We start from the raw sequence: 22,332 nt of genomic DNA, 5'->3' as shown, positions 1-22,332 counted from the left end.
CCGACCCTCACAACACAGCTCACCACCATACTCCACAGATCCGCCACCACTTCTTTCATCTGCATGTGGCGGTTTACCGCCAAGCCACTTTGCAGTTCCATGCCCCACAACTGTTGGTATGGTGACAAATGCTGACCACTCGCTCCCATCTTAAGCATGAGGTACGGATTGGGCAAATCACGAAGCGCCAAGTGCAACGGATTTGTCAACGGCTCACCCAACGCAAGAAATGGGAGTTCTATGCTTGGCAATAGGACGAGTTATACCGACTTTTCTTAGGGCCGAATTGCAAAGAGGCCCAGGCAACTCCCAGAACATCGCCCCCCCCACACCTATCACCTACCCGGACACATGGCACTCCTATGCACTCTATCATATCCCCCACCAGCCACCCCTACCCTCACCACCAGATCCTTGCCCTACCACGTCCACCTTCACAAAGAGCATGGTCCTCAAGGCCATTCGTAGACTATGTAATGGGCGAGACCAAGATCATCAGGCACTCACTGCCAAGTACATCTCGCATGCCGATGATACCCTGACGTCCCTACTAGCCTACATGTTCAATAGGGCCCTTTGTGAAGGATTTCCACCCTCTTGGTCGAAAAAGCCGGAGATCCACTTGATCCTAATAATTACAGGACGTTCAAGATTGGCCACACATTGGCCAAACTCTATGGCGGTGCTAGAGGTGGAGCTCAATTCATTTGCAAAGAGATAGGGATGCAGAGCCTCAGGACACGTAGGCTTTCGGATGAGCTACTCTACCCTTGACCACATCTTCACCCTCTGTGCCATCATCAAGGAGGGTAGAGCACGACATCAGAGGAACATCAGAGGATTTACTACTGCTTTGTGGATTTCTGCAAAGCTTTTGATATTGTACCCCAAGCCCGCCTCCTACACCGTCTACAGGAGATAGGAGTCCCATCTAACATGGTTTGGAGCATCATCGCCCTCTATGAATCTATCACTGGATGAGTGAGAGCCCTAGGACGTAAGTCACAGGAGATTTCCAGCATTATTGGGGTGAAACGGGGCTGCCCTCTATGTAGACGACATCGTCCTCCTCTCAGATTCAGCCAACGGGCTTCAAAGACAATTGGATGCTTTACAGGACTTCTGCACTCAGTGGGGCCTCTCTGTTAACTGTGGTAAAACCAAGGTGATGGTCTTCAATACTTCCCGCCAATTCACATCCAGATTGAGCTTCACATACAAAGGGGATCCTGTGGAGATTGTCTCATCCTATGTCTACCTTGGTGCCACGTTCAGTGGCCCATGCTTCCCGCAGCACATGCGAGAGTGACATGGGGACATGCAGCCTTGAGCTTACTTGAGCGGCAGTGCTTCCAGGCACATTTCCAAGAGCCCAGGACGAAGGGTTTCTATGTTCCTAGTTGTTGGGTGTTGGACTCACACTGTAACGGGAGGCGGACGCGTGTATTGGAATCGTATAAATGTGAACAAGATTCTGAGCACTTAACACTTGAGCATTAAAACCACAAAGCTGAAAATGACAGTACACCACATAAAGGGGCCGATGATAGGCTGACCCCCCCCCTTTAGGTTATATTACCAAAAGAGTCGGCAAAGTACAAGATTACGGGTGCCTGGGGATTCACCACCAACCTGCACCTGATTCTTCCAAATACATTATGAATGAATACATTTCAAACAAGAGAATCTGTAGGTACATCCGCCCTACACACAGGTACATCCGCCCTGCACAAGCCTCTTCACAGGTACATCCGCCCTGCACAAGAGTATCACAATCCTCACAAGTACTCCGCCCTGCACAAGATGTAAATGGATCTTTAGGTCCTGTTTCCACGCGAGAAACTAATCCAAAAAACCTGTGTTCTCCGCGAGCAAGTGCCCCCAATGCTTGCCCTATGCACCTGCTATACCAGGAATCCTTGAGACACATCCATGCTCACATATTCCATTGCTGTCCGGCCTGTTTTGTGCAATAACCAGTCCAAAACAGCAACTTTCTGTCACGAGAAATCCACCTGTAAAGGGTCCTACAGCCCTGTGGAGGTCCCTAGAGCTGTCCTGTACTGTCCAAGTTGACTTTGGACACCTGTAACCAGCCCAAAACTCGCAATAACCAGAAATTGCAAGTCTGGAATTTCCTTTAGAAGAGTGTGGGGATCGTTGTCCAGGCTTGTGTGAGTCCGGGAAGCAAGCAACCAGCCCTGTAGCAACTCCCAAAGCTCCAACCAGCTTTCCAATATGTTGAAAAATGAGTAAAACAGCCCAAAAGGGCCTCTTGAGGGAGGCGCCTTTTTCAGGTGCCACCTCAGGGACCTGGTGGGTACACATGCTGGCTGACATGTGTCCCCATAAGGTGTCCAGGTAGGTGTCCAGCCCATAGTGCTCCATTTGTCCTGTTTCTATAAGTTTAGGTCCAACCAAATGGGAAATGGCTATAAGCTGTCCGGACTTCATTAATTTTGGTCCAACCAAATGCGAACGCATTATAAGTTGTCCGGCCACTTATTAATGAGTGTGGACCTGCAAACCAATAACCTTAGTAGTAAATGAAGTAAGCTGTAAATTGAGTGTAGACGCACTTACCACCTGCAAAACCCATAAGCCCACAGTTTTAGGCCCAAACAGGAGTGCACACACGTGTCCACAAGGTGCCCGGGCGTCCCCGGTCCCTCGGACTTCACAAGGCAGCAAGACAATGACACACAAAGTAAAATAAAGTTATGGCATGCATCATTTATGCATTGTGCACATGTAAACTTGGAGAACCACCTATCATCATTCTTGTACTTGAAAATATTCCGCCTGCCATCATAACACACCATGTGTGCATGGCCGGAATCCACACGGGCACCGCCCGAAAGTCCACAAATGTCCTGCCATGTCCTTGGACTCATATGCATCCACTCATATGATCCATACACATGCCCAGGTATAATACATACATGCATCCGCATGTTTCTAGGCCTGACACGCATCCGCATGTCCCTAGAATATAGGGGTTTGTGACATGCCCCCCGGCTTCTAATCAGTTAACCGCAACTGAAAAGCCTCCAAATAGGCCTTCAAAAGATTTGGGTAATCCTCGAAGTAGGCCTCATCCATCCATTTCGCATCCAAAGCTGAATAATTCTTGAACTTCACAAGGTACCTACGAACAAGTTTGCCTCCCGCAAGCTTTCGTTCCTTGTGAAAAACAATCTGTTCAGGTTGAAGAATCTCTTCCAACTCATCCACCTCGGATGGGTCTTCCAAAACCGGCTCAAACAGTGTCGATCCCACATAAGGCCTCAATAGGCTCACATGAAAAGCATTATGCATGTTCCAATGATCTGGGAGTACAAGCCGAAATGCAACATCATTGATCTTTTCCAAGATCTGAAAAGGTCCATAGTACCTGTTGGAAAGTTTAGGATACTTTCCCTCTTTCCCTGGCCTCTTCTGAAGGCGTGCCTTTTCAAATTTCAGCAAGACCCAATCACCTTGTTGGAATTGTACATCCCTTCTATGCTTATCAGCTGCCTTTTTATTCTTGGTTTGAGACCTCTCTATGGCTGTCCGTAACTGTGCAAATGCAGTATCCAAGTCTCTGACATACTCATCTATTGCAAAAATCTCATCCTTTGTACGAAGGATGGGTGGTAGTACCACCTTGCCATAGATAATCTCAAAGGGCGCCTTGCCCGTAGAAGTATGTCCCGTATTGTTGTAGGCAAACTCCACAAGTGGTAAATACTTCTCCCAATCCGATTTGCGGTCGGATACATAAGATTTCAGCAAGTCGAGGACGGCTGAATTTGCTATTTCACTTTGCCCATCTGTCTGTGGTGATGGTAAGCTGATGAGAAGTTCAGCTTTGTACCCATATTGTCAAACAATGCGCGCCAAAATAAGCTTGTGGTTCTAGGATCTCTATCTCCCACAATAGATTTAGGCATGCCATGGTGTTTGAATATCTGTGCCAAAAACATCCTAGCCACACATACGATTTTGCATCATGAGATATCCATCTCTTATGACATAAGATGAGACAGCAATACCCTCTTGCAAATCAGCCCATACATGTGCAAAATCCTCATCCAAATGATAAGTATTACGCATATCCGATAAGTCCTCATGGTATGCAACTGTAATAGCATGAACCTGTGGTCGTCTAGAGGCATCTGCCACCACATTCTTTTTCCCTGGAGTGTGTAAAATCTGAAAATGAAACATTGAGAGGAAATTTGCCCATCTCATATGCTTCTCTGAGAGCTTACTTTGAGTCAAAAAGTATCTCAAACTTTGATGATCAGTTTTGACCATAAAATCAGCCCCTAAAAGATAGTGTTTCCAAATAGTAAGGGCATGAATTACAGCCAACAACTCCTTCTCATAAACCTGTAAGTGAAGCTCTGCATGTTGCAAGCGTCTGCTCTCATAGGCAATGGCATGTCCTTCTTGGTTCAAAACAGCCCCTATGCAGTCCCCACATGCATCACATTCCACCACAAAAGGTTTGTGCAAATCCGGAATAATGAGTACCGGTCCCGAGGTGATTGCACTCTTCAACTTTTGAAAGGCATCTCTCTCTTCTTGTGTCCATTTAAAGATTGCTTTCTTCTTCGTTAACTCATGTAACGGAGCGGCAATGAAAGCAAAATGCTTGACGAACCTCCTGTAGTAAGCACATAAACCAAGGAAGCTCCCCACTTCATGGACTGATTTCAGCTCTGGCCATTCTTGCATGGCTTGTATCTTTGCGGGATCCATGCGCACACAATCCTTTGATACAAAGTGACCAAGATAGTGAATCTCTGGGAGGAAGAATTCACTCTTTTTTGCATTTATGTAGAGCTGATTTTCCGTAAGCTCTTTAAACACAATAGCCAGGTGTTCACGATGTTGGGCTTCATTCTTTGAGAATACAATAATGTCATCAAAGAATATACCCGTGAACTTTCTATGCTTTCTGAACACCCTGTCCATCATCCTGTTGAAGGTAGCGGGTGCATTTGTAAGGCCAAAAGGCACCACCAAAAACTCATAAAGACCAAAGGCTGTCCTAAATGCAGTCTTGTGTACATCTTGAGATGCCACTCTCACTTGATGATACCCACTCTTGAGGTCTATTCGGCTGAAACATGCCGAACCTTCAAGCTTGTCCAAGATGTCATCAATGCGTGGAATCGAAAACCGATTCTTGATGGTTATCTTATTGAGGGCACGGTAATCAACACACATCCTGTAAGTACCATCCTTCTTTTGAACAAGAAGTACCTGCGAGCAATATGGCGAGGAACTAGGCCGAATCAAACCCTTTTCCAAAAGTTCGTTCACATGTGCCATAATCTCTTCTTGTTGACTAGCACTCACTCTGTATGGTGGCCTATTAGGTGGAGAGCTACCGGGAATTAGATCTATGCAATGATCTTCCAGCCTCTCGGGTGGCAACCTTGCTGGCAAAGCATTCGCAAAACAATCTTTGAACTCATTCAAAAAGTTAAGCTTGTCTTGATCTAATGTACTAACATCAACACTAGAATGTTCAATGGTATCACGTACAAAAACCAAGTAAGAACAAGCTGATTTCTTTATTGCCTTATTAATTTGTACATGGCTTACAAGAGGTATGGTACTTCCATTAGTACCAACATCTATAGAGTGCTCACGGCCTCTATGTACAAAGCTAATTTTCTTCTCTTTGTAAGCCTTAATAGGCTCTAAACGGTGATGCCAAGGCATCCCCAACAAAACATCACAACCTGTAAGAGGAGCCACTAAAAAGCTCTCATGGTCGAGGTAGTCCTGTATATGTACACGGAGCTTACCAATGACCGGAGTTACATCAACCTGTTTGCCCTCAAAGGCGGCATCTGCATTCATTTGCATTCCCATGTCTTCCACATTGAGACCTATGGCGGCAGCCATCTGTACGGATATAAAGTTATCTGTGGAAGCATCATCAAAAAGAAACAAAACGGGCTGATCCTTCAATTTGCCCCAAGCCTTGCATATGACTCTACTCTTGGGCTCATGCCCTGTATTACCCTGCACATCGGGTACAACATTCACAAGAGGCTTTTCCACATTAGGCTCAGCATTCTTAGGATTCTGTGGGCATTTAGGATATATATGATCTTTACTGCCACACTTAAAGCATTTTCCAGCCTTCCTGTACTCTTCCAATTGCTGTTTTGAGAGCCCAAAATTGTGGCGTTTACCCCCCGGCTTCTTTTCGGAGTCATCCTTTGCATCTCGGCCATCTTTGGGAGCATTCTTAGGTGGCTGTCTACCCTTTTTCTGGTCATAACCAGCCCTGAATTTGCTCTTGTTTCGACCTGCAAATGGCTTATTTGTGGGTGCTTTCATGTGCAAGTTCTCCGCAATCATGGCTAAGTGTATAAGCTCTTGTATGGTCTTATTTGGGTACACTCCCAAGCTTTGTTGGATGATGTGATGGAGCCCCGATTCAAACTTTCTCTTCTTCTCGTCCTCTCCAATCTTCATGAAGGGAGTAACCTTGAGAAGGACTTTCCAAAACTTTGCTATGTATGAAGCAACGGACTCTCCCTCATCTTGGGACAGCCAATCCCACTCCTTGCGTATATCCTTTGCAAAGTTTGGTGGTAAGAATTGATCATAAAACTGAATTTTGAAAGAAGACCAAGTTGGGGCAGCACTTCCATCAAGTATTTTTGCAAGCCACCAATCACTTGCCGTATCCTTGAGATGCATTCCCACATGCCTGAGCATAGACTTTTCTGAAAAGTCTTCATTGCAAAAAGCTATCTCAAACTGTCTAATGAAAGCAAGTGCTTTGGTAGAGTCCATCCGTCCCCGAAAGTTTTCAAACTTTACATCCTTGTCACCGGACTTGAACTCTCGAGGCTTCTTCTTCTATGTGCATCCCTATGTACATCCTGTTCATCTCCATGGTGATGATGCCGCGATGAAGATTCACAATCCCTCTTCGTTCTCTCTTGAGCCACACTCTCCGAATGCGTGGAAAGCTCAACACGAGAATGGATATGTCTTCTTGGAGCAAAGCGGGAATGAGTAGAGGATCCCTCATCCTTACTCTTCTCTTGACCTGCATCAAGCCTAGCACCAGGGACTCTTGTCCTTTCAGCATCTGGCACTTGTTGTGCTCTTCCTGCTTGTTGTGCATCATGTGCACCACCACGGGCATCCATGAGGGGTGGCTTCTTGAAAGCCAATCTACCATCTGCTTCGGTGTATACATCACACTTAACCATTAGGTATGCAAGTGCGAGCTCTCGGGGTTTCTCAACATCCATTTCCTTTGCAATTGCTTCAAAAGTGACTTCATGGACCGAAGCCTATGCCTTCGCAGCCAACACCCTTTGTACATCCGGGTCATTTTTCAACGATCTGAGCTCTTCGGTTTCAGCCCTATAGCGTCGCACTTGACGCCTCAAAGATTTCAAATCAGAATGCATAGTGTCATGAGTACCTGCATCTCCATAGACATCATTGCCTGCAGCATCTCTTGCATCCCTTGTATCATGAAATTCACAGTCCTGTGTGTTCTCCACACTGTCAGAAATGTGGCTGTCCATGACACTCAAATCAGGTCACCAGTTATGATTCCAAGCCTCAGACCGTTTTCCAATGAGGAGAAAAAAACTGAGCTCTGATACCAATGTAACGAGAGGCGGACGCGTGTATTGGAATCGTATAAATGTGAACAAGATTCTGAGCACTTAACACTTGAGCATTACAACCACAAAGCTGAAATGACAGTACACCACATAAAGGGGCTGATGATAGGCTGACCCCCCCCCTTTAGGTTATATTACCAAAAGAATCTGCAAAGTACAAGATTACGGGTGCCTGGGGATTCACCACCAGCCTGCACCTGATTCTTCCAAATACATTATGAATGAATACATTTCAAACAAGAGAATCTGTAGGTACATCCGCCCTACACACACGTACATCCGCCCTGCACAAGCCTCTTCACAAGTACATCCGCCCTGCACAAGAGTATCACAATCCTCACAGGTACTCCGCCCTGCACAAGATGTAAATGGATCTTTAGGTCCTGTTTCCACGCGAGAAATTGATCCAAAAAACCTGTGTTCTCCGCGAGCAAGTGTCCCCAATGCTTGCCCTAAGCACGTGCTATACCAGGAATCCTTGAGACACATCCATGCTCACATATTCCATTGCTGTCCGGCCTGTTTTGTGCAATAACCAGTCCAAAACAGCAACTTTCTGTCGCGAAAAATCCACCTGTAAAGGGTCCTACAGCCCTGTGGAGGTCCCTAGAGCTGTCCTGTACTGTCCAAGTTGACTTTGGACACCTGTAACCAGCCCAAAACTCGCAATAACCAGAAATTGCAGGTCTGAAATTTCCTTTAGAAGAGTGTGGGGATCGTTGTCCAGGCTTGTGTGAGTCCGGGAAGCAAGCAACCAGCCCTGTAGCAACTCCCAAAGCTCCAACCAGCTTTCCAATATATTGAAAAATGAGTAAAACAGCCCAAAAGGGCCTCTTGAGGGAGGCGCCTTTTTCAGGTGCCACCTCAGGGGCCTGGTGGGTACACATGCTGGCTGACATGTGTCCCCATAAGGTGTCCAGGTAGGTGTCCAGCCCATAGTGCTCCATTTGTCCTGTTTCTATAAGTTTAGGTCCAACCAAATGGGAAATGGCCATAAGCTGTCCGGACTTCATTAATTTTGGTCCAACCAAATGCGAACGCATTATAAGTTGTCCGGCCACTTATTAATGAGTGTGGACCTGCAAACCAATAAACCTTAGTAGTAAATGAAGTAAGCTGTAAATTGAGTGTGGACGCACTTACCACCTGCAAAACCCATAAGCCCACAGTTTTAGGCCCAAACAGGAGTGCACACACGTGTCCACAAGGTGCCCGGGCGTCCCTGGTCCCTCGGACTTCACAAGCCAAAATAACAAGCATTGTCCAAGCAGCAAGACAATGTCACACAAAGTAAAATAAAGTTATGGCATGCATCATTTATGCATTGTGCACATGTAAACTTGGAGAACCACCTTTCATCAATCTTGTACTTGAAAATATTCCGCCTGCCATCATAACACACCATGTGTGCATGGCCAGAATCCACACGAGCACCGCCCGAAAGTCCACAAATGTCCTGCCATGTCCTTGGACTCATATGCATCCACTCATATGATCCATACACATGCCCAGGTATAATACATACATGCATCCGCATGTTTCTAGGCCTGACACGCATCCGCATGTCCCTAGAATATAGGGGTTTGTGAACACACACTCACACACACAAACCTGCACATTAGGGTTAGGTGCAGGGTAGAGAAGCTCACACACAGAAATGAGAGAGAGAGAGAGAGAGAGAGAGAGAGAGAGAGAGAGAGAGCCAAAAGTGTGGTATCCACAAAATGCAAGTCAACTCTTGCATGTGTGCCACATCCATATAATATAGAAGTACAAAATATTATATGTTAGAGTGTCCTTTCACACTTGATGTCCAAGGGAAAAAACCACATGGAAAAAAGTGCCCTTGGTTAAGCCCTGTTCACACATAGCACTACCATAAGTGAGCATATGCCTACAAATCCCCCCTGTAGTGGAAGTGTGAGCCTGTACAAGGTAGCAGATCACTCTCTGTATGAGAGTAAGCCCAAAGCTTTGCGGAAAGCATCAAACTTTTCTCGAGGTAAAGCCTTTGTGAATAGATCTGCAACATTATCTTGTGTAGAGCAATATGATAAACTGATCTCCCCTGCATGTAGCCTCTCTCTGACATAGTGATAATGAATCTCAATGTGCTTGGTACGTGCATGAAATACTGGATTTCGTGCCACGGCCATAGCACTCTGGCTATCAGTGAGAATGGTTGTGGGTGTCTGCTGACACTCACGAAGATCAGCCAATAGTCTCCTCAACCATACACAATCTACTGTAGCTGTAAAGACTGCCCTGTACTCAGCCTCACAAGTAGATGTAGCAACAGTGGGTTGCTTTTTACTCAACCAAGATATGCATGAACTGCCAAGAAAAAAACAAATCCCACTAGTGGATTGCCTGGTATCACAATCACCAGCCCAATCTGAATCACTCTACGCATAAAGCTGCAAGCTGCCCCCTGGGATAGAACAAACCAAGATCCAGGGTACCCTTAAGATAACGAAAAATGCGTTTGACTGCTTGCTTTGTGCCTGGGTTGTGCATGAATTTGCTCAACAAAGACACCCCAAAGGATATGTCTGGCCTCGTGTTACACAAGTAAATGAGGCATCCCACTGCCTGGCTGTAAATGCCGACCTCAAAAGGCTCTCCAATATCATGCATAGTAAGCCGTACACCTGGTTCTACCGGAGTAGAAATGGGCTTACATTCATCCACGTGAAACCTTTTTAGCAAACTTTTTATGTACTTAGTTTGTTGCATAACAATGCCATCATCTGTATGCATAAACTGTATGCCGAGATAGTAGTGTAAAGGCCCCAAATCTGACATATCAAATTCAGCTTTCAAATCAGCTTTGAAATCTAAAATTTGTGCTTTGCTAGTACCTGTAATGAGCATGTCATCTACATACAAGATGACTATGAGAATATTGGCATCGGTTTTCTTCACATACAATGTGCTTTCTGCTGGACTATTTTCATAACCTTGGCTGGTTAGATGAGCATGTATCTTATCATACCAAGCTCTTGGAGCTTGCTTTAACCCATACAATGCTTTGTGCAACCTGCATACTTTATGTTCCTCACCAGGAACTACAAAACCAATGGGCTGATTCACATATACTTCCTCCTGTAAATCCCCATTTAAGAATGCAATTTTAATGTCCAATTGATGCACTTTCCATCCTTTATGTGCAGCCAATGCAATCACTGATCTTATTGTGGTCATTCTCGAAGTAGGAGCAAAAGTCTCTTCATAATCTATTCCCTTTTTCTGGGAGAAGCCTTTAGCCACAAGTCTTGCTTTGTACCTGTCAATAGTACCATCAGACTTTCGTTTGACTTTGTACACCCACTTTGTTCCAATTACATGCTTGCCTTTAGGCAATTCCACAAGATCCCATGTATTGTTCTTCATGATAGAAGAAATTTCAGCTTGCATAGCTTGCAACCAATGCTCATTCTCATGTGCTTCTTCATAAGAAGAAGGCTCTTCTGAATCAAAGAGACCACCCATTACTCCCCACGATGTATATTCAAAGCATGGCTGGAACTAGCCCTTGTTCTACCTGTGAGTGGAGCTGCAAGTTTGCTTTCTTGCAAAGTTTTCAGCAACCATCTTGGCACTGACTTGGCTGTGTCTATGGCTGTTTGCTCTTCCCTGACAAGATCTTCCACTTCTTCCATAGAAGGGGGCTGAATGGCTGGCTGTTCTACATGAGGATTTTCTTGTGTAGGGGCTGGCTGATCTGAATCCCCCCTAATTGCAATGGGTAAAAGTCCATCAAACATGTCCTGTATGCCTGTATCATTGCTTTTATACAAGCTGTCCATGGGCTGTTCTGAATTTTCAGCAAATACCACATCTCTATTTACAAAAATCCTTCATGTAGTAACTAGTTGGATTATAAAGACGGTATCCTTTGTTCTCATTGCTGTAGCCCACAAAAATGTATTTAATTGCTTTGTCATCTAGCTTTGTTCGGAGTTGTTCTGGCACATGTGCATATGCCAAACACCCAAATGTACGCATATAATCCACTGTTGGCTTTCGGCTATACCAAGCCTCAAATGGTGTTATGGTTTTCAAAGCTTTTGTTGGACACCTGTTCAACACATGAGTTGCACACATTATAGCTTCCATCCAAAATTTGTGAGGCAACTTTTGTGATTTCACCATGCATCTTGCCATCTCCATGAGAGATCTATTTTTCCATTCAGCTACACCATTCTGCTGCGGTGTATAAGGCACAGTACATTGGTGTTTGATGCCCTTTTGAAGCATATAATCCATGAATGCATTTGACATGTATTCTCCACCTCTATCTGAGCGGAGTGTTTGGACTTTACATCCACATATATTTTCAGCCATTGCTACAGAGTGTCGAAAGCATGTAAACACATCTTCTTTCGCTTTCAAGGGATAAGCCCAAGCAAACCTGGAGTAGTCATCAATGAATGTGACGAAGTAAAGATGCCCCCCTATGGATGGTGTCCGCATTGGACCACATACATCACTATGTATGAGCTGTAATTTACTTTCAGCTCTAACAGCTCCATCTTTGGGGAATGGTTTTCGTTGCATCTTTCCCAAAATACACCCCTCACATACATGTCTTGGTGGAGACTCAAGAGGTGGCATATTATCAACCATATGATGCTTCTGCAAAAGCATCAAACTCTGAAAATTTACATGCCCAAAACGAGCATGCCATAGCTCAGCATCATGCATAGCAGGAGTGTGGGCTATACATCGTTGCATGAAGTGATGTGGCTCGAAGCACCACTATCAAAATACCATGATGCATTTTGGCTGTCAGATGCAATGCAAGACATATCAGTGTCTGAAGCACTTGGTGTGTCGCTAGTGCATGTGACCAAAAAAGTGTACTCTTCCTGGATTACATTAGCTGATTGCTGTGCTTTGTCATCAGAAGAGTCTGCTACTGCATTGCCTGCTTCTTTCCTTTTCTCTTTTGCAATCCGCTTCCTACATTCACTGATGTAGTGTCCAAGCTTATGGCAGTAGTGACGTTTGCCCTTCTTTTTGGGCTTGTTTGCATCCCCTTTATCAGACTTTTCACCACCAGAAGAGGGCTGTCCATGACCAGCCTTGCTAGACTATTGTCCCCCATGCCTAAAGCTCTTTGCTTTACCCTTATCCTTGGCTGTAAATGCCTTGTCTCCACCATGGTTGCTCGATAAGTTTGCTCTTGTTTACTCTTCCTCCAAGAGTAAACCCACGAGCTCTTCAAAAGTGACGGGATCAGCACCTCCTCTCATTGAGAGGTTGAGAGAGGTGTGAAAGCCCAAGTAAGAAGGCGGTAAAGAATGAAGAGTGTTGGTGACCATCTGTCTCTCTAGGATAACCTCATCAATGTTGAGCAGTTGTTCCTGCAAATCTTTCACTTTGGTGAGATGATCTGCCATGGAGTCACCCTCATCCATAGAAAGAAGATCTAATTGCCTCTTCAAGTAGGCAACTCTTGCCTCGTTGCGTACCTGATACATTGCTTCCAATGTATCCCATGCAAGCTTCGATGTCTTGCAAGAACGAATGTGCGGAATATTAGTCCTTTTCACTGAAAGGGCTATCAATGACATGGCTTGTGCATCTCTAGAGTCCCATCTCTTCTGCTCTTGTGTGGGAGCAGGTTCTACATCAGGAGCTCTTTGAGCACCTCCCCTTTGAGGCGTGGCTGGCTGTATGGTAAGTGGGCGTGTGTCATCACCACACACGATGCCCCAAAGCCCTTTGGCTACCAGCAAATTACGGATCATGAAACTCTAGAGGGAGTAGTTAGATCCATCCAGCTTGTCCTCCTGGGTGAGCACACCAAATACATCTGTAGCATTCTGTGCCATGTCAACAAAATATACCTGCAAGCAAACCAAGCACCAATGTGCACTGCCAGGCAACCAAATGTCAACAAAATATACCTGCAAGCAAACCAAGCACCAATGTGCACTGCCAGGCAACCAAATGTCCTGTGCAAATGTATGCATGCAAACCAAAGCAAGTGTAAACCTGCACCAAATTGTCCAATTACACACAATGTGTATACATACGCGACAAATCACAGCTGTAATGCCCAATTACATGCTCCAATCTGAAAATCCCCAATTTTTATGCACTCCAATCACTTCAATGTGCATCTAATTGGCCAATTTTCACAAAAGCCCCAAATTTCTGCAGATGAAAGAGGTTCAATTTGCTGATTTTGACCTCAATTTTGAAAACCCCCAAATTGCAATTTTTCAATTTTGTTTCAAATTGAGAAATCCCCCAAATTGCACCTATAATTTTCCTTTGAATCTGACGTGCACAAAGTGTTTGCAAAATCTGTATATGACCTGCACTGGAATGGCTGCAAAATCTGTATTTGTATTTGGAAGAAAATGGGAAGAATACCTTTTGGGGGCAGCACGCGTAAAGCAGGTGCTAGGCGGGGAGCACACAGTCGAGAGGCCTGCAGCCAGGCGTGCAGATGCTGTTGAGGAGGAGCACAGAGCACGACGAGCCGTGGAGCTGGAGCACACAGAGCTGCTTACGTGGCCCAGGTACGAGGCAGAGTGGAAGCGGGCGCTGGGCAGGTGTCGGGCCAGTCATAGGCGGGCCCAGGTGCAGGTGTCGGGCCCCAGTCAGAGGCGCAAACACGCATAGGGAAGCGGTACAAGCAGAACGCACAGCGCTGGAGTCGGGCAGGACCTGCCGGCCTTGGACTAGCACGGAGGGCGCACGGCGAGCGCGCAGGTGCAGACGGAGCAGGTTAGCGGGGCCAGGAATCGTCGGCGCAGGACGGACGGTGGGGCGGCTACCTGCAAGCCGGAACGGAGCCTCGGACGGATGAATAGAGCAGCAGCCGGAACGGAACACAAAGCCGGAGCAGAACGGCGAGCGGGGTCGATGCTGGGCGACAGCGACGAAGGCCGGAACGGAACCGTGTCGGGTGAACGGACCAACAGCCGGAACGAAACGGTGCTCGACGACGGCAGGGCTATGGGCCTAACGCCGCCGGCTGGACAGGGCGCTGCCGCCCGCGAGCTGGGCGGTGGTGGTGGAGCAGCGACAGAACCCGATGGACGGAAGCAGACAGTCCGGCGACGAAAAAACACAGTCGACGGAAATTCACAGTCTGTCAACGGAAATTCGCAGGTTTTCTTCTAGCAGCAGAATTTCAGGGCCAGCTCCCAGCTCCCAGCTCCCAGCTTTGATACCAATTGTTGGGTGTTGGACTCACACACTAACACACACAAATCTGCACATTAGGGTTAGGTGCAGGGTAGAGAAGCTCACACACAGAAATGAGAGAGAGAGAGAGAGAGAGAGAGAGAGAGAGAGAGAGCCAAAAGTGTGGTATCCACAAAATGCAAGTCAACTCTTGCATGTGTACCACATCCATATAATATAGAAGTACAAAATATTATATGTTAAGAGTGTCCTTTCACACTTGATATCCAAGGGGAAAAATCACATGGGAAAAATTGCCCTTGGTTAAGCCCTATTCACACATAGCACTACCATAAGTGAGCATATGCCTACACTAGTATTCCATGATGAATTTCCATGGACAGTTTTGTATTACCTTAGTGAGATAGCTATGTTCATGTTTTGTTTCTGTTTTATTTTCCATTCCATGATGAGATATGCCATGGACATTACTGTCATTTTGGTCTCATAGGCCCATTGGGTCTTTAGTAGATGCTTAATATATCTTTCTTTCCTTCTCTCTTGCCAATATCAGTTTGATTGGGCTGCTTTTGTGGCTGACCTCAAGGCCCGTTTTCTTCCACCATAGTATATGACCAATCTCGAGGACGAGCCACCTTCCCACGCCTGGTGGATCTACAAAGCCTTCTACAGGCTAACCCCATGCTCGATATCCTTGATGGCCCCCTCCCCCTACTTGGGGGTTAGCTCCATAGGTTGTATGATGATGATGGTGCCACTTTGTATCATATGGCTCTGATTTGACATTCCCAGCTCATAGCTCTAGTCTTTGTTTGCTTTTGTACCATGATGAGATTACACGAACACTACTGTATCACTTTTCATCTCATAGACCCACGAGGTCTTTTGAAGACGTTTCATATAACTTTATTTCTTTCTCTCTCTCTCATGAGAGAATTAGCAAGACAAAGGAGGGGCAAAAAAGTCTACTGTGCATAGTAGCAACAGAACAGGAACGGGAATGGAACGAAAGCCCCATCAGGGGAACGGGAACGGGCCACAAGGGGAACGAGAACGAGGGGGAACGGTAAGGGGGAACGAGAGAAAGAAAGAAAGAAAGAAAGAAAGATATATTAACGTCTACGAGAGGCCAAAGTCGGCCTATGAGACAAAAAATAATACAACTGTGTTCTTCCGGTCATCGGAAGAAAAGAAACAAAAGAAAAAGTGTGCATGTGTCTGGATACAACTGTGAATCATCATGGATCGGTGGAGCCCATATACAAACAATATAAGGGGGGTGGGGATGTGCAGATCTATGTCTTACTCCATCCAGTGCCATAAGAGGGATATAAGATATCATACATCGCCGATGCTGAGGCTGTGAATGGCATGAACATGTACCCTGAGTCTGAATGAAAGCGAGCTAGCCTCTCCTGTGTCTCCATCTGGTGTCTCATTCGGATAGCTGCTATCTCTCGATGACGGAGTCGGGGTGCTCTATGTCCGGTCTGTCTAGGTCTCCTCCTGGCTCTCAATTCCTCTGCTCTCTGTGCGGTCACCCCACGTGGTACATCAGCTGGCACTGGCATAGCTCTCTGGAAGAAATCTGTGAGCTGGGACTGTCTCCCACCCCTAGTGGGAGCGAGTGTCTGGAGGAGTCTCTCTCGAGAACTATGAAGCTCTAGTAGTAGTCTGCCAAGCTGTCGCTGGTCCGAGGCCTCCATCAACTGATGTAGTGAAGAGTGCTCCTCAAACAATCCTGCATATCTATCTCTGACCCCCTGGTGGGCTCTACATCTACATACAAAGTGATCCTCAGTCTCCACCTCGCGGCACAATCTGCATATCCGCTCAGCTCTAGGAACCCGTGCCGCTCTCCCAACCTCTATCTCTAGCTGATGTGATGAGACTCGTAGCTGTCCAATAGCAACGCGAGAGCTGTGTGGCATGTATACATCCATGTACCGCGGTCGATGTATAAACCCATCCCCTGAGATGCTCATAAAGTGGTCTCTGTAATACAGCATCTTCGGTGGTAGTGGGCTCTCTGGTACTGTCCATGTCTCCTGTATGTAGTGCTGCCATATGTCCTATCTCATCACTCTTCCTCTCATTGAGAGAGAGGTAACCCCGTGGAGCAGACTGATCATACTGAAAAGGTGGCAACCGCTCAATGTCTATACCATGATGTGAGAACCACTTTAGCATCTATGCATACCAAGATCCAGTGTGTCCAGCCTCGGCCAGCTGTCTGGATGCCTCAAAAGCTCGGCGGGATAATCTCTCCATGGGCATCTCCCTCATCCTGTATATAAAGGAGATCGTCTGGAACAATGCCTCCACTGCCATAGGTGGTGCAGCAAACTCAGCTCGAACAATGTCGTGCGGGACGGATGGTTTGCTGCGTATCATCCTCGAGAGCATCAAGATCTGTGGTCTCTCCAGTTGTACCCATGTGGAGGCTGCAAGCCCTGGTGCCCAAACCGCTACTGCATACATCAAGGCTGGTGTCACTAATGTATCAAAGAGCCACCCCTTCGTGCGGGGTTCCTGAAAATGTGCCTGATGACACTGACGCTCAAGGCCAGCAAGAGCTGCATACCCCCGGGTCACTCTGTCTCGGACTGCCTGAGCCATGGAGAAGCGTCCAGCTGAGCTAGTAAATGTGATGCCAAGGTAAACATAAGAGCTCACCACCTCGACCCGCCCTCCTGCTAATGTGAGAGTAGTGTGGCTCCTGACTGCGGGTGAAGTGTGGAAGATCATAACCTTCGTTTTCCCAAGGTTCACTGTGAGCCCCTGCTGTGCGCAGAAGTCATCAAGAGCCACAAGGTGTCTTTGAAGCCCAACCTGCGTGTCGGATACCAAGACGATGTCATCAGCATAAAGCATAGCATGGACAGTAATACCTGATAGCTCAACCCCAGAGCCTCCTCCCTGTGTGATGTAATCGACCACCTCATCAATATAGAGCCCAAAGAGCGTGGGGGACAGCGGGCACCCCTGCTTCACACCAATGGTGCTAGCAACTGTGTCGGACAAGCCTCCTGGGCATCGGCGGACTCTCCCAAAGACCTGCTCATATAGCCTGTATATACCCCACATCATGTCTGAAGGTATGCCTAGTGTCTGTAGTCGCCGAAAGAGGCGCTCTCTGGAAAAAGTAGGAGTCCAAGTCTAAAGAGACTCGAGAGAAAGAGAGAGGGAAAAGTAAGTAGCCTTGCTGCCTTGCCTTGGAAAGTAGGAGTCCAAGTCTAAAGAGACTCGAGAGAAAGGAGCCCACTCGTGACTTAGAGCTATCAAGTACGCACGCCGCACGGGCCTAGGAAGTATGCGGGCAAGCAACAATAGGGTACGTCTTTCAAGGATATCCACAGGCAGCTCGCAACAACAGGTACACTTTCTCTCTTTTTTTTTTTTTCTTGGCCAAACATAAAAAACGTTCCCCAAAGGAGGAACGGCAGCCAAACGTTCCATGAAACCGTTCCCCCACATTCCCCTGGCCGTTCCCATGCCAAATCGTTCCCCCATGCACGTTCCACCCGGTTTAGGCATCTCAGCCTTGGGGGAACGCGTTCCACCGTTCCCAAGGGGTGGAAACGGCGTTCCCCTGCTACTATGCTACCGTGTCTGGCCTTACCTTCCTCTATGCTCAAGGTGACGCTGAATGTTGGTATGCATGGACTGCACATTGGGTCACATTTCATAGACTTTTTATGGATGCATTACCGCCTTTCCAACATACACAATCAAAAGCAGCCATACTGACCAAACAAGAGAGAAACATAGTTGGTAGAGATGACCTTTGGGAGCTGTACATCCACATGAGACGGGTTCAATCTGATATACTCCCATCCAAAATGAATCTATATAGAGACCACTTTCTCACACTGACAGAGGAGGAAGCTATTGATATGCCCAAATACTTGGGGATTCACATTTCAGATGCAGTGAGGATTTTCTTTTCCAGAGACGCATTGAGGATTTTTGTGTGGAAGCTCCCTGTTTTATCACATAGGTTGCATGTAGAGAGGCCAAGATGGGAGCCTGGAGAGCTCCAAATATGCATGGTATGGAGCTCCGAATATGCATTGTATGGAGCACACAAGAGGTGGGGACAGAGGAACATGCTTCACACCATTGTTCAGCATACATTGAAATTTTCCGGTGCTATCATTATTTATTCTTTGAGGTTGTCCTTTACAAAGAGTCGCATCATGTATACTGCTTTTGGTGTCTCTTGCTTATTCACAATCTCTTTTTGACCAGAAGATGCCTCCATTGCAATGTTTGGCCTCCACACACTGTGTACGTCCTAGGATCTTACTTCAGGTAGCTTCAGCTCAGTTGTTATCTTCATCTGTAGTGGTGTATCACACACACACACACACACACACACACACACGTGCCAAGGGATTTTTTATTACTCTTGTATAGAGAAGTCCAAATATTGTAAGTCCATGACTAGGGATATAAGGATCAACAATAGGGCCTGCTATGGCAATGCCAAGGATATGGATGTTTACAAATAATACACCCAGAGTACATCACAGACTACAGAGCAACAAAATGTACTTTCTTCAAGAGGCATGCCAAGCTCCCCACTGACCTTTCTGAAGAGGCTTGCAATTTGATGTGGCTAAAACCAATCTACATAAATTGCTTACATCTCTTTGAACAAGCTTCGCAAGCATTGTAGTTTCCTTTCAAAAGACCTGCAAAGCAAAGTTTTCTTAGAAAGAGTGTCACATTTTCCAAGGAGAGCATAGGAAGAGACTTGAAATACCCACTGTATGGCATCACAATATAAAAGCACGACAACATTATCCATGACCCTTGTGGACCATCCATGCAACATCTGCCCTAAATCTTGAGCACCTCTTCAAATTGCCATCATTCCTACAGTAAGAAAAACAAGTGACTACCTATCTATTTGCATCACCATGATGCCCCCTGTTCCTCTGGCATATTAGCAGCACTGCTTAATTCCATTCAGTAGTATTCAAACTGGTTCCTTCGCTACAAGTGTGTGCATGCATGTGCATGATTACGTGCATGCACTATATAAACAGCCCGCAAATTGATATTATCACTTGTGCATCTAATTTGTGAAACTGTCCATGTAAAGGCCTTTGTAGTTGTAAAATCTAAGAGGGACATGGTGGATGCTCATAGGGCACCACCTTCTGCACCCTACTAGCCTAAGCAAGTTATGCAATAAATCGATTATCTTTAATCTTCAAGCTCCTCATCTCTTCAAACTGTGCAGGTTGCTGTGTCTTTTAGATGGCTGGCCTTTGTGTGCTGCATTGACTTGTTTCGTTCCTTTCCCACACTTCCATAGGCTGTGCATTCTTGTGCATTCCCCTCACATTTTCATATTTTTTTTGTCATTGATTTCAGAGCCACAGATCTGTCTTGTAACATCTTTTCCAAATGTAGCTCTTGGCCCCAAAATTTCCAAATGCATCTAAATTGTTGGTGGTATGAATGTTGACAAGACAGATTGGGTCATCGCGGAGGCACACAAAAAAACGAGAGAGAAAGAAAGTTATATTAACGTCTACAGAAGACCCCAAGGGCCTATGAGACCAAAAGTAATACAATGGTACCATGGATATACTGAGCCATGGAAAACTAAAAGAAAAAGTAAAATGAAAACATCTGACAGTACATGTGATCAACAGATGATCCTGTGTAGAGTGAGATATGTTGTGATCAGCTAATGACGATACCCACCTCTACCAGAACCAATCTGATGGTGGAGTGAATGTCAGGCCTCTTTGATGGAAGCATGTTATGTCGACAAAGAACCTCACGAATCTATCTCTGTGTGGTGGAGGGTCCTGATGCTCTGGGCCGGGGACGTCTGGCTCGTAGAATGGATCGAGCTCTCTCGCTAAGAACTCCTCTGGGGCATGGGGCTGGAGCATGGGTATGGGTGGTGGGCTCTGATGTCATAGTAGAGGAACTATTGTGGGCAATGGATTCCGATGTGGATGTGTGTACCACAAAGAAATCTGTGATGGCTCTCTGTGAGGTGTCTTGTCGGAGCCGAGGATGTCTCTCAGCATGCTGCCTCAACACTACATCCCTGTGTCGACTAAGCCCCATCAAGTACATGCCCAAGCACCTCTGATCCTCAAACTCTTATCACCCGTGTGAGTGGTCCGAATCCCTCTTGGAAGAGGCAATGGAATCTGTGTGAAAATATACCCAAAACAGGCATTTATTCAGCCCAAAAAGGGCGGACTTCTATGCTGGCCGCTCAAACTCTCATATAAATAGGCTCTTCTCATGTTCATCACCACCAACCTACATGGACTGGGCGCATCTGTGTTTTTCCTCACATCAGCGTTTCATCGCTTGCTGGCCTGGTCGCCTCACATCAGCGTTTCAACGCCTGTGGACTGGTCGCCTAACTCAGCACAACATCCACGTGGACTTTGGCGCCCTGCACCTCAGGCTGTGTTTCTCTTCTGCGTTTCATCACCTGCTGGACTATTCGTGGACTGCGCCTCACGGTGTGCAGCACCACCTCCTGCTGGTCAGAATACGCCGCCTTACTACAGGCACATCTGCTGCGTCAACTGCTGTTGAACTGGCCGCCTATATTAGCCTCACATCAGTGTTTTCGCAGCCCACTTCAGGTTCGCCTACTGCTGCTGGACTTCATCGCCTACATCAGGCTCACAGCAGCGTTTACATCGCCTACATCAGGCTCATATCAGCGCTTTCATCAGGGTCACTCCAGCGCTGTTAACTGCGTTCTATGGGACAGCAGCTCTCTCTGCTTGTTCGGAGTCTCACATAGAGCTCCTGTACTAGACTTCATCTTTTATATTCACATCACCAGTGCATGCTGTGTGTTTTACTCTGATCTTTCATATATTTGGTCCTTTGGTCTCTTTTGCCCTCACATGGTATCAGAGCTATCGTGAGCAAAGGCATTGAAGACCTCGAAAATACACCATGGATCGTCTACCCTCGATTCCGGAGGATCAGCTTTTCATACCAGATACTGACTGTCAAATCCCCACGGATCTCCTCGTGACCGTTCTGGGTACGAGACTCGAATAACAAACCAATAAACAACAAACAAACAAACAAGCAAGGGGGTGCAGGCCTGACTCACCTCCCAACCATGACAGCCGTGGGCAAGCCCACAAACTTGGCTGTCCCCACCGAGCCACGAGCTGAGCTAACTAGGTTGACGTACCGACCAATCTCCTCCTCGCGACGTCCCATACCGCCACGAAGCTGCCCTTGCGGGCCTCGAGATTGCTGCCGGCCTCGGCTGCATAAAGCAGATGCATGTCTACACTAGGCTCCAAGACCATAGAGCTCTCACAAACTCACGAGACTCTCTATATCCCAATAAGTAACCTTGGCCACCCTTTTATAGGCTCTTGGCCGGTCATCGGCGCCCGCCCGTCCATACTTGGATGCCCGCCCGTTAGTATATCCCTAGCTCAGCTCATCAATCAGCCTGCCTAGCTCCAAGCTTCCCCAAGCCTCGAAA

The 22,332-nt window shown here is 46.6% G+C and overlaps 2 protein-coding genes across 10 annotated transcripts in view; both read right to left on the bottom strand.

Moving 5' to 3' along the window:
* Window positions 1–22,332, bottom strand: part of LOC147634981 (uncharacterized) — a 70,034-nt gene that overhangs the window by 34,508 nt on the left and 13,194 nt on the right. For 7 of the 9 annotated variants that reach the window (XR_015266824.1, XM_086804247.1, XM_086804244.1 and 4 more), the window contains exon 2: window positions 19,420–19,525. Coding sequence is in view for 8 of the 9 variants with exons in the window: in XM_086804247.1 (XP_086660373.1) it covers window positions 19,420–19,504 (85 nt within the window). In the remaining variant the exon portion in view is untranslated. Of the gene's footprint in view, window positions 1–18,613; window positions 19,171–19,419; window positions 19,526–22,332 lie in introns of all 9 variants that reach the window. The other 2 variants (XM_086804251.1, XM_086804252.1) reach the window with 1 other exon arrangement.
* On the bottom strand, window positions 4,873–6,810 carry LOC147634982 (uncharacterized). The gene is made up of 2 exons (XM_086804437.1): window positions 5,830–6,810; window positions 4,873–5,129 (listed from the first exon to the last, which is right to left on the bottom strand). The coding sequence occupies exons 1-2, from the start codon at window positions 6,808–6,810 to the stop codon at window positions 5,106–5,108; spliced, it is 1,005 nt and encodes a 334-aa protein (XP_086660563.1). The 3' UTR covers window positions 4,873–5,105.

The sequence above is a fragment of the Cibotium barometz genome, chromosome 10, assembly GCF_041138505.1.
Source record: "Cibotium barometz isolate CiBa-2024 chromosome 10, ASM4113850v1, whole genome shotgun sequence".
Classification (NCBI taxonomy): Eukaryota; Viridiplantae; Streptophyta; class Polypodiopsida; order Cyatheales; family Cibotiaceae; genus Cibotium; species Cibotium barometz.
The sequence above is the reverse complement of the archived record's forward strand: the minus strand, read 5'-3'. Positions and strand labels throughout refer to the sequence as shown.

Bases quoted from the DNA above. Each gene is read 5' to 3' on its own strand.
- LOC147634982 (XM_086804437.1), bottom strand. From the start codon at position 6,810: ATGGACTCTACCAAAGCACTTGCTTTCATTAGACAGTTTGAGATAGCT. The intron at 5,130-5,829 runs GTTGATGTAACT...ACAAGCTTGAAG, and splicing joins CCGCCTTTGAGGGCAAACAG to GTTCGGCATGTTTCAGCCGA.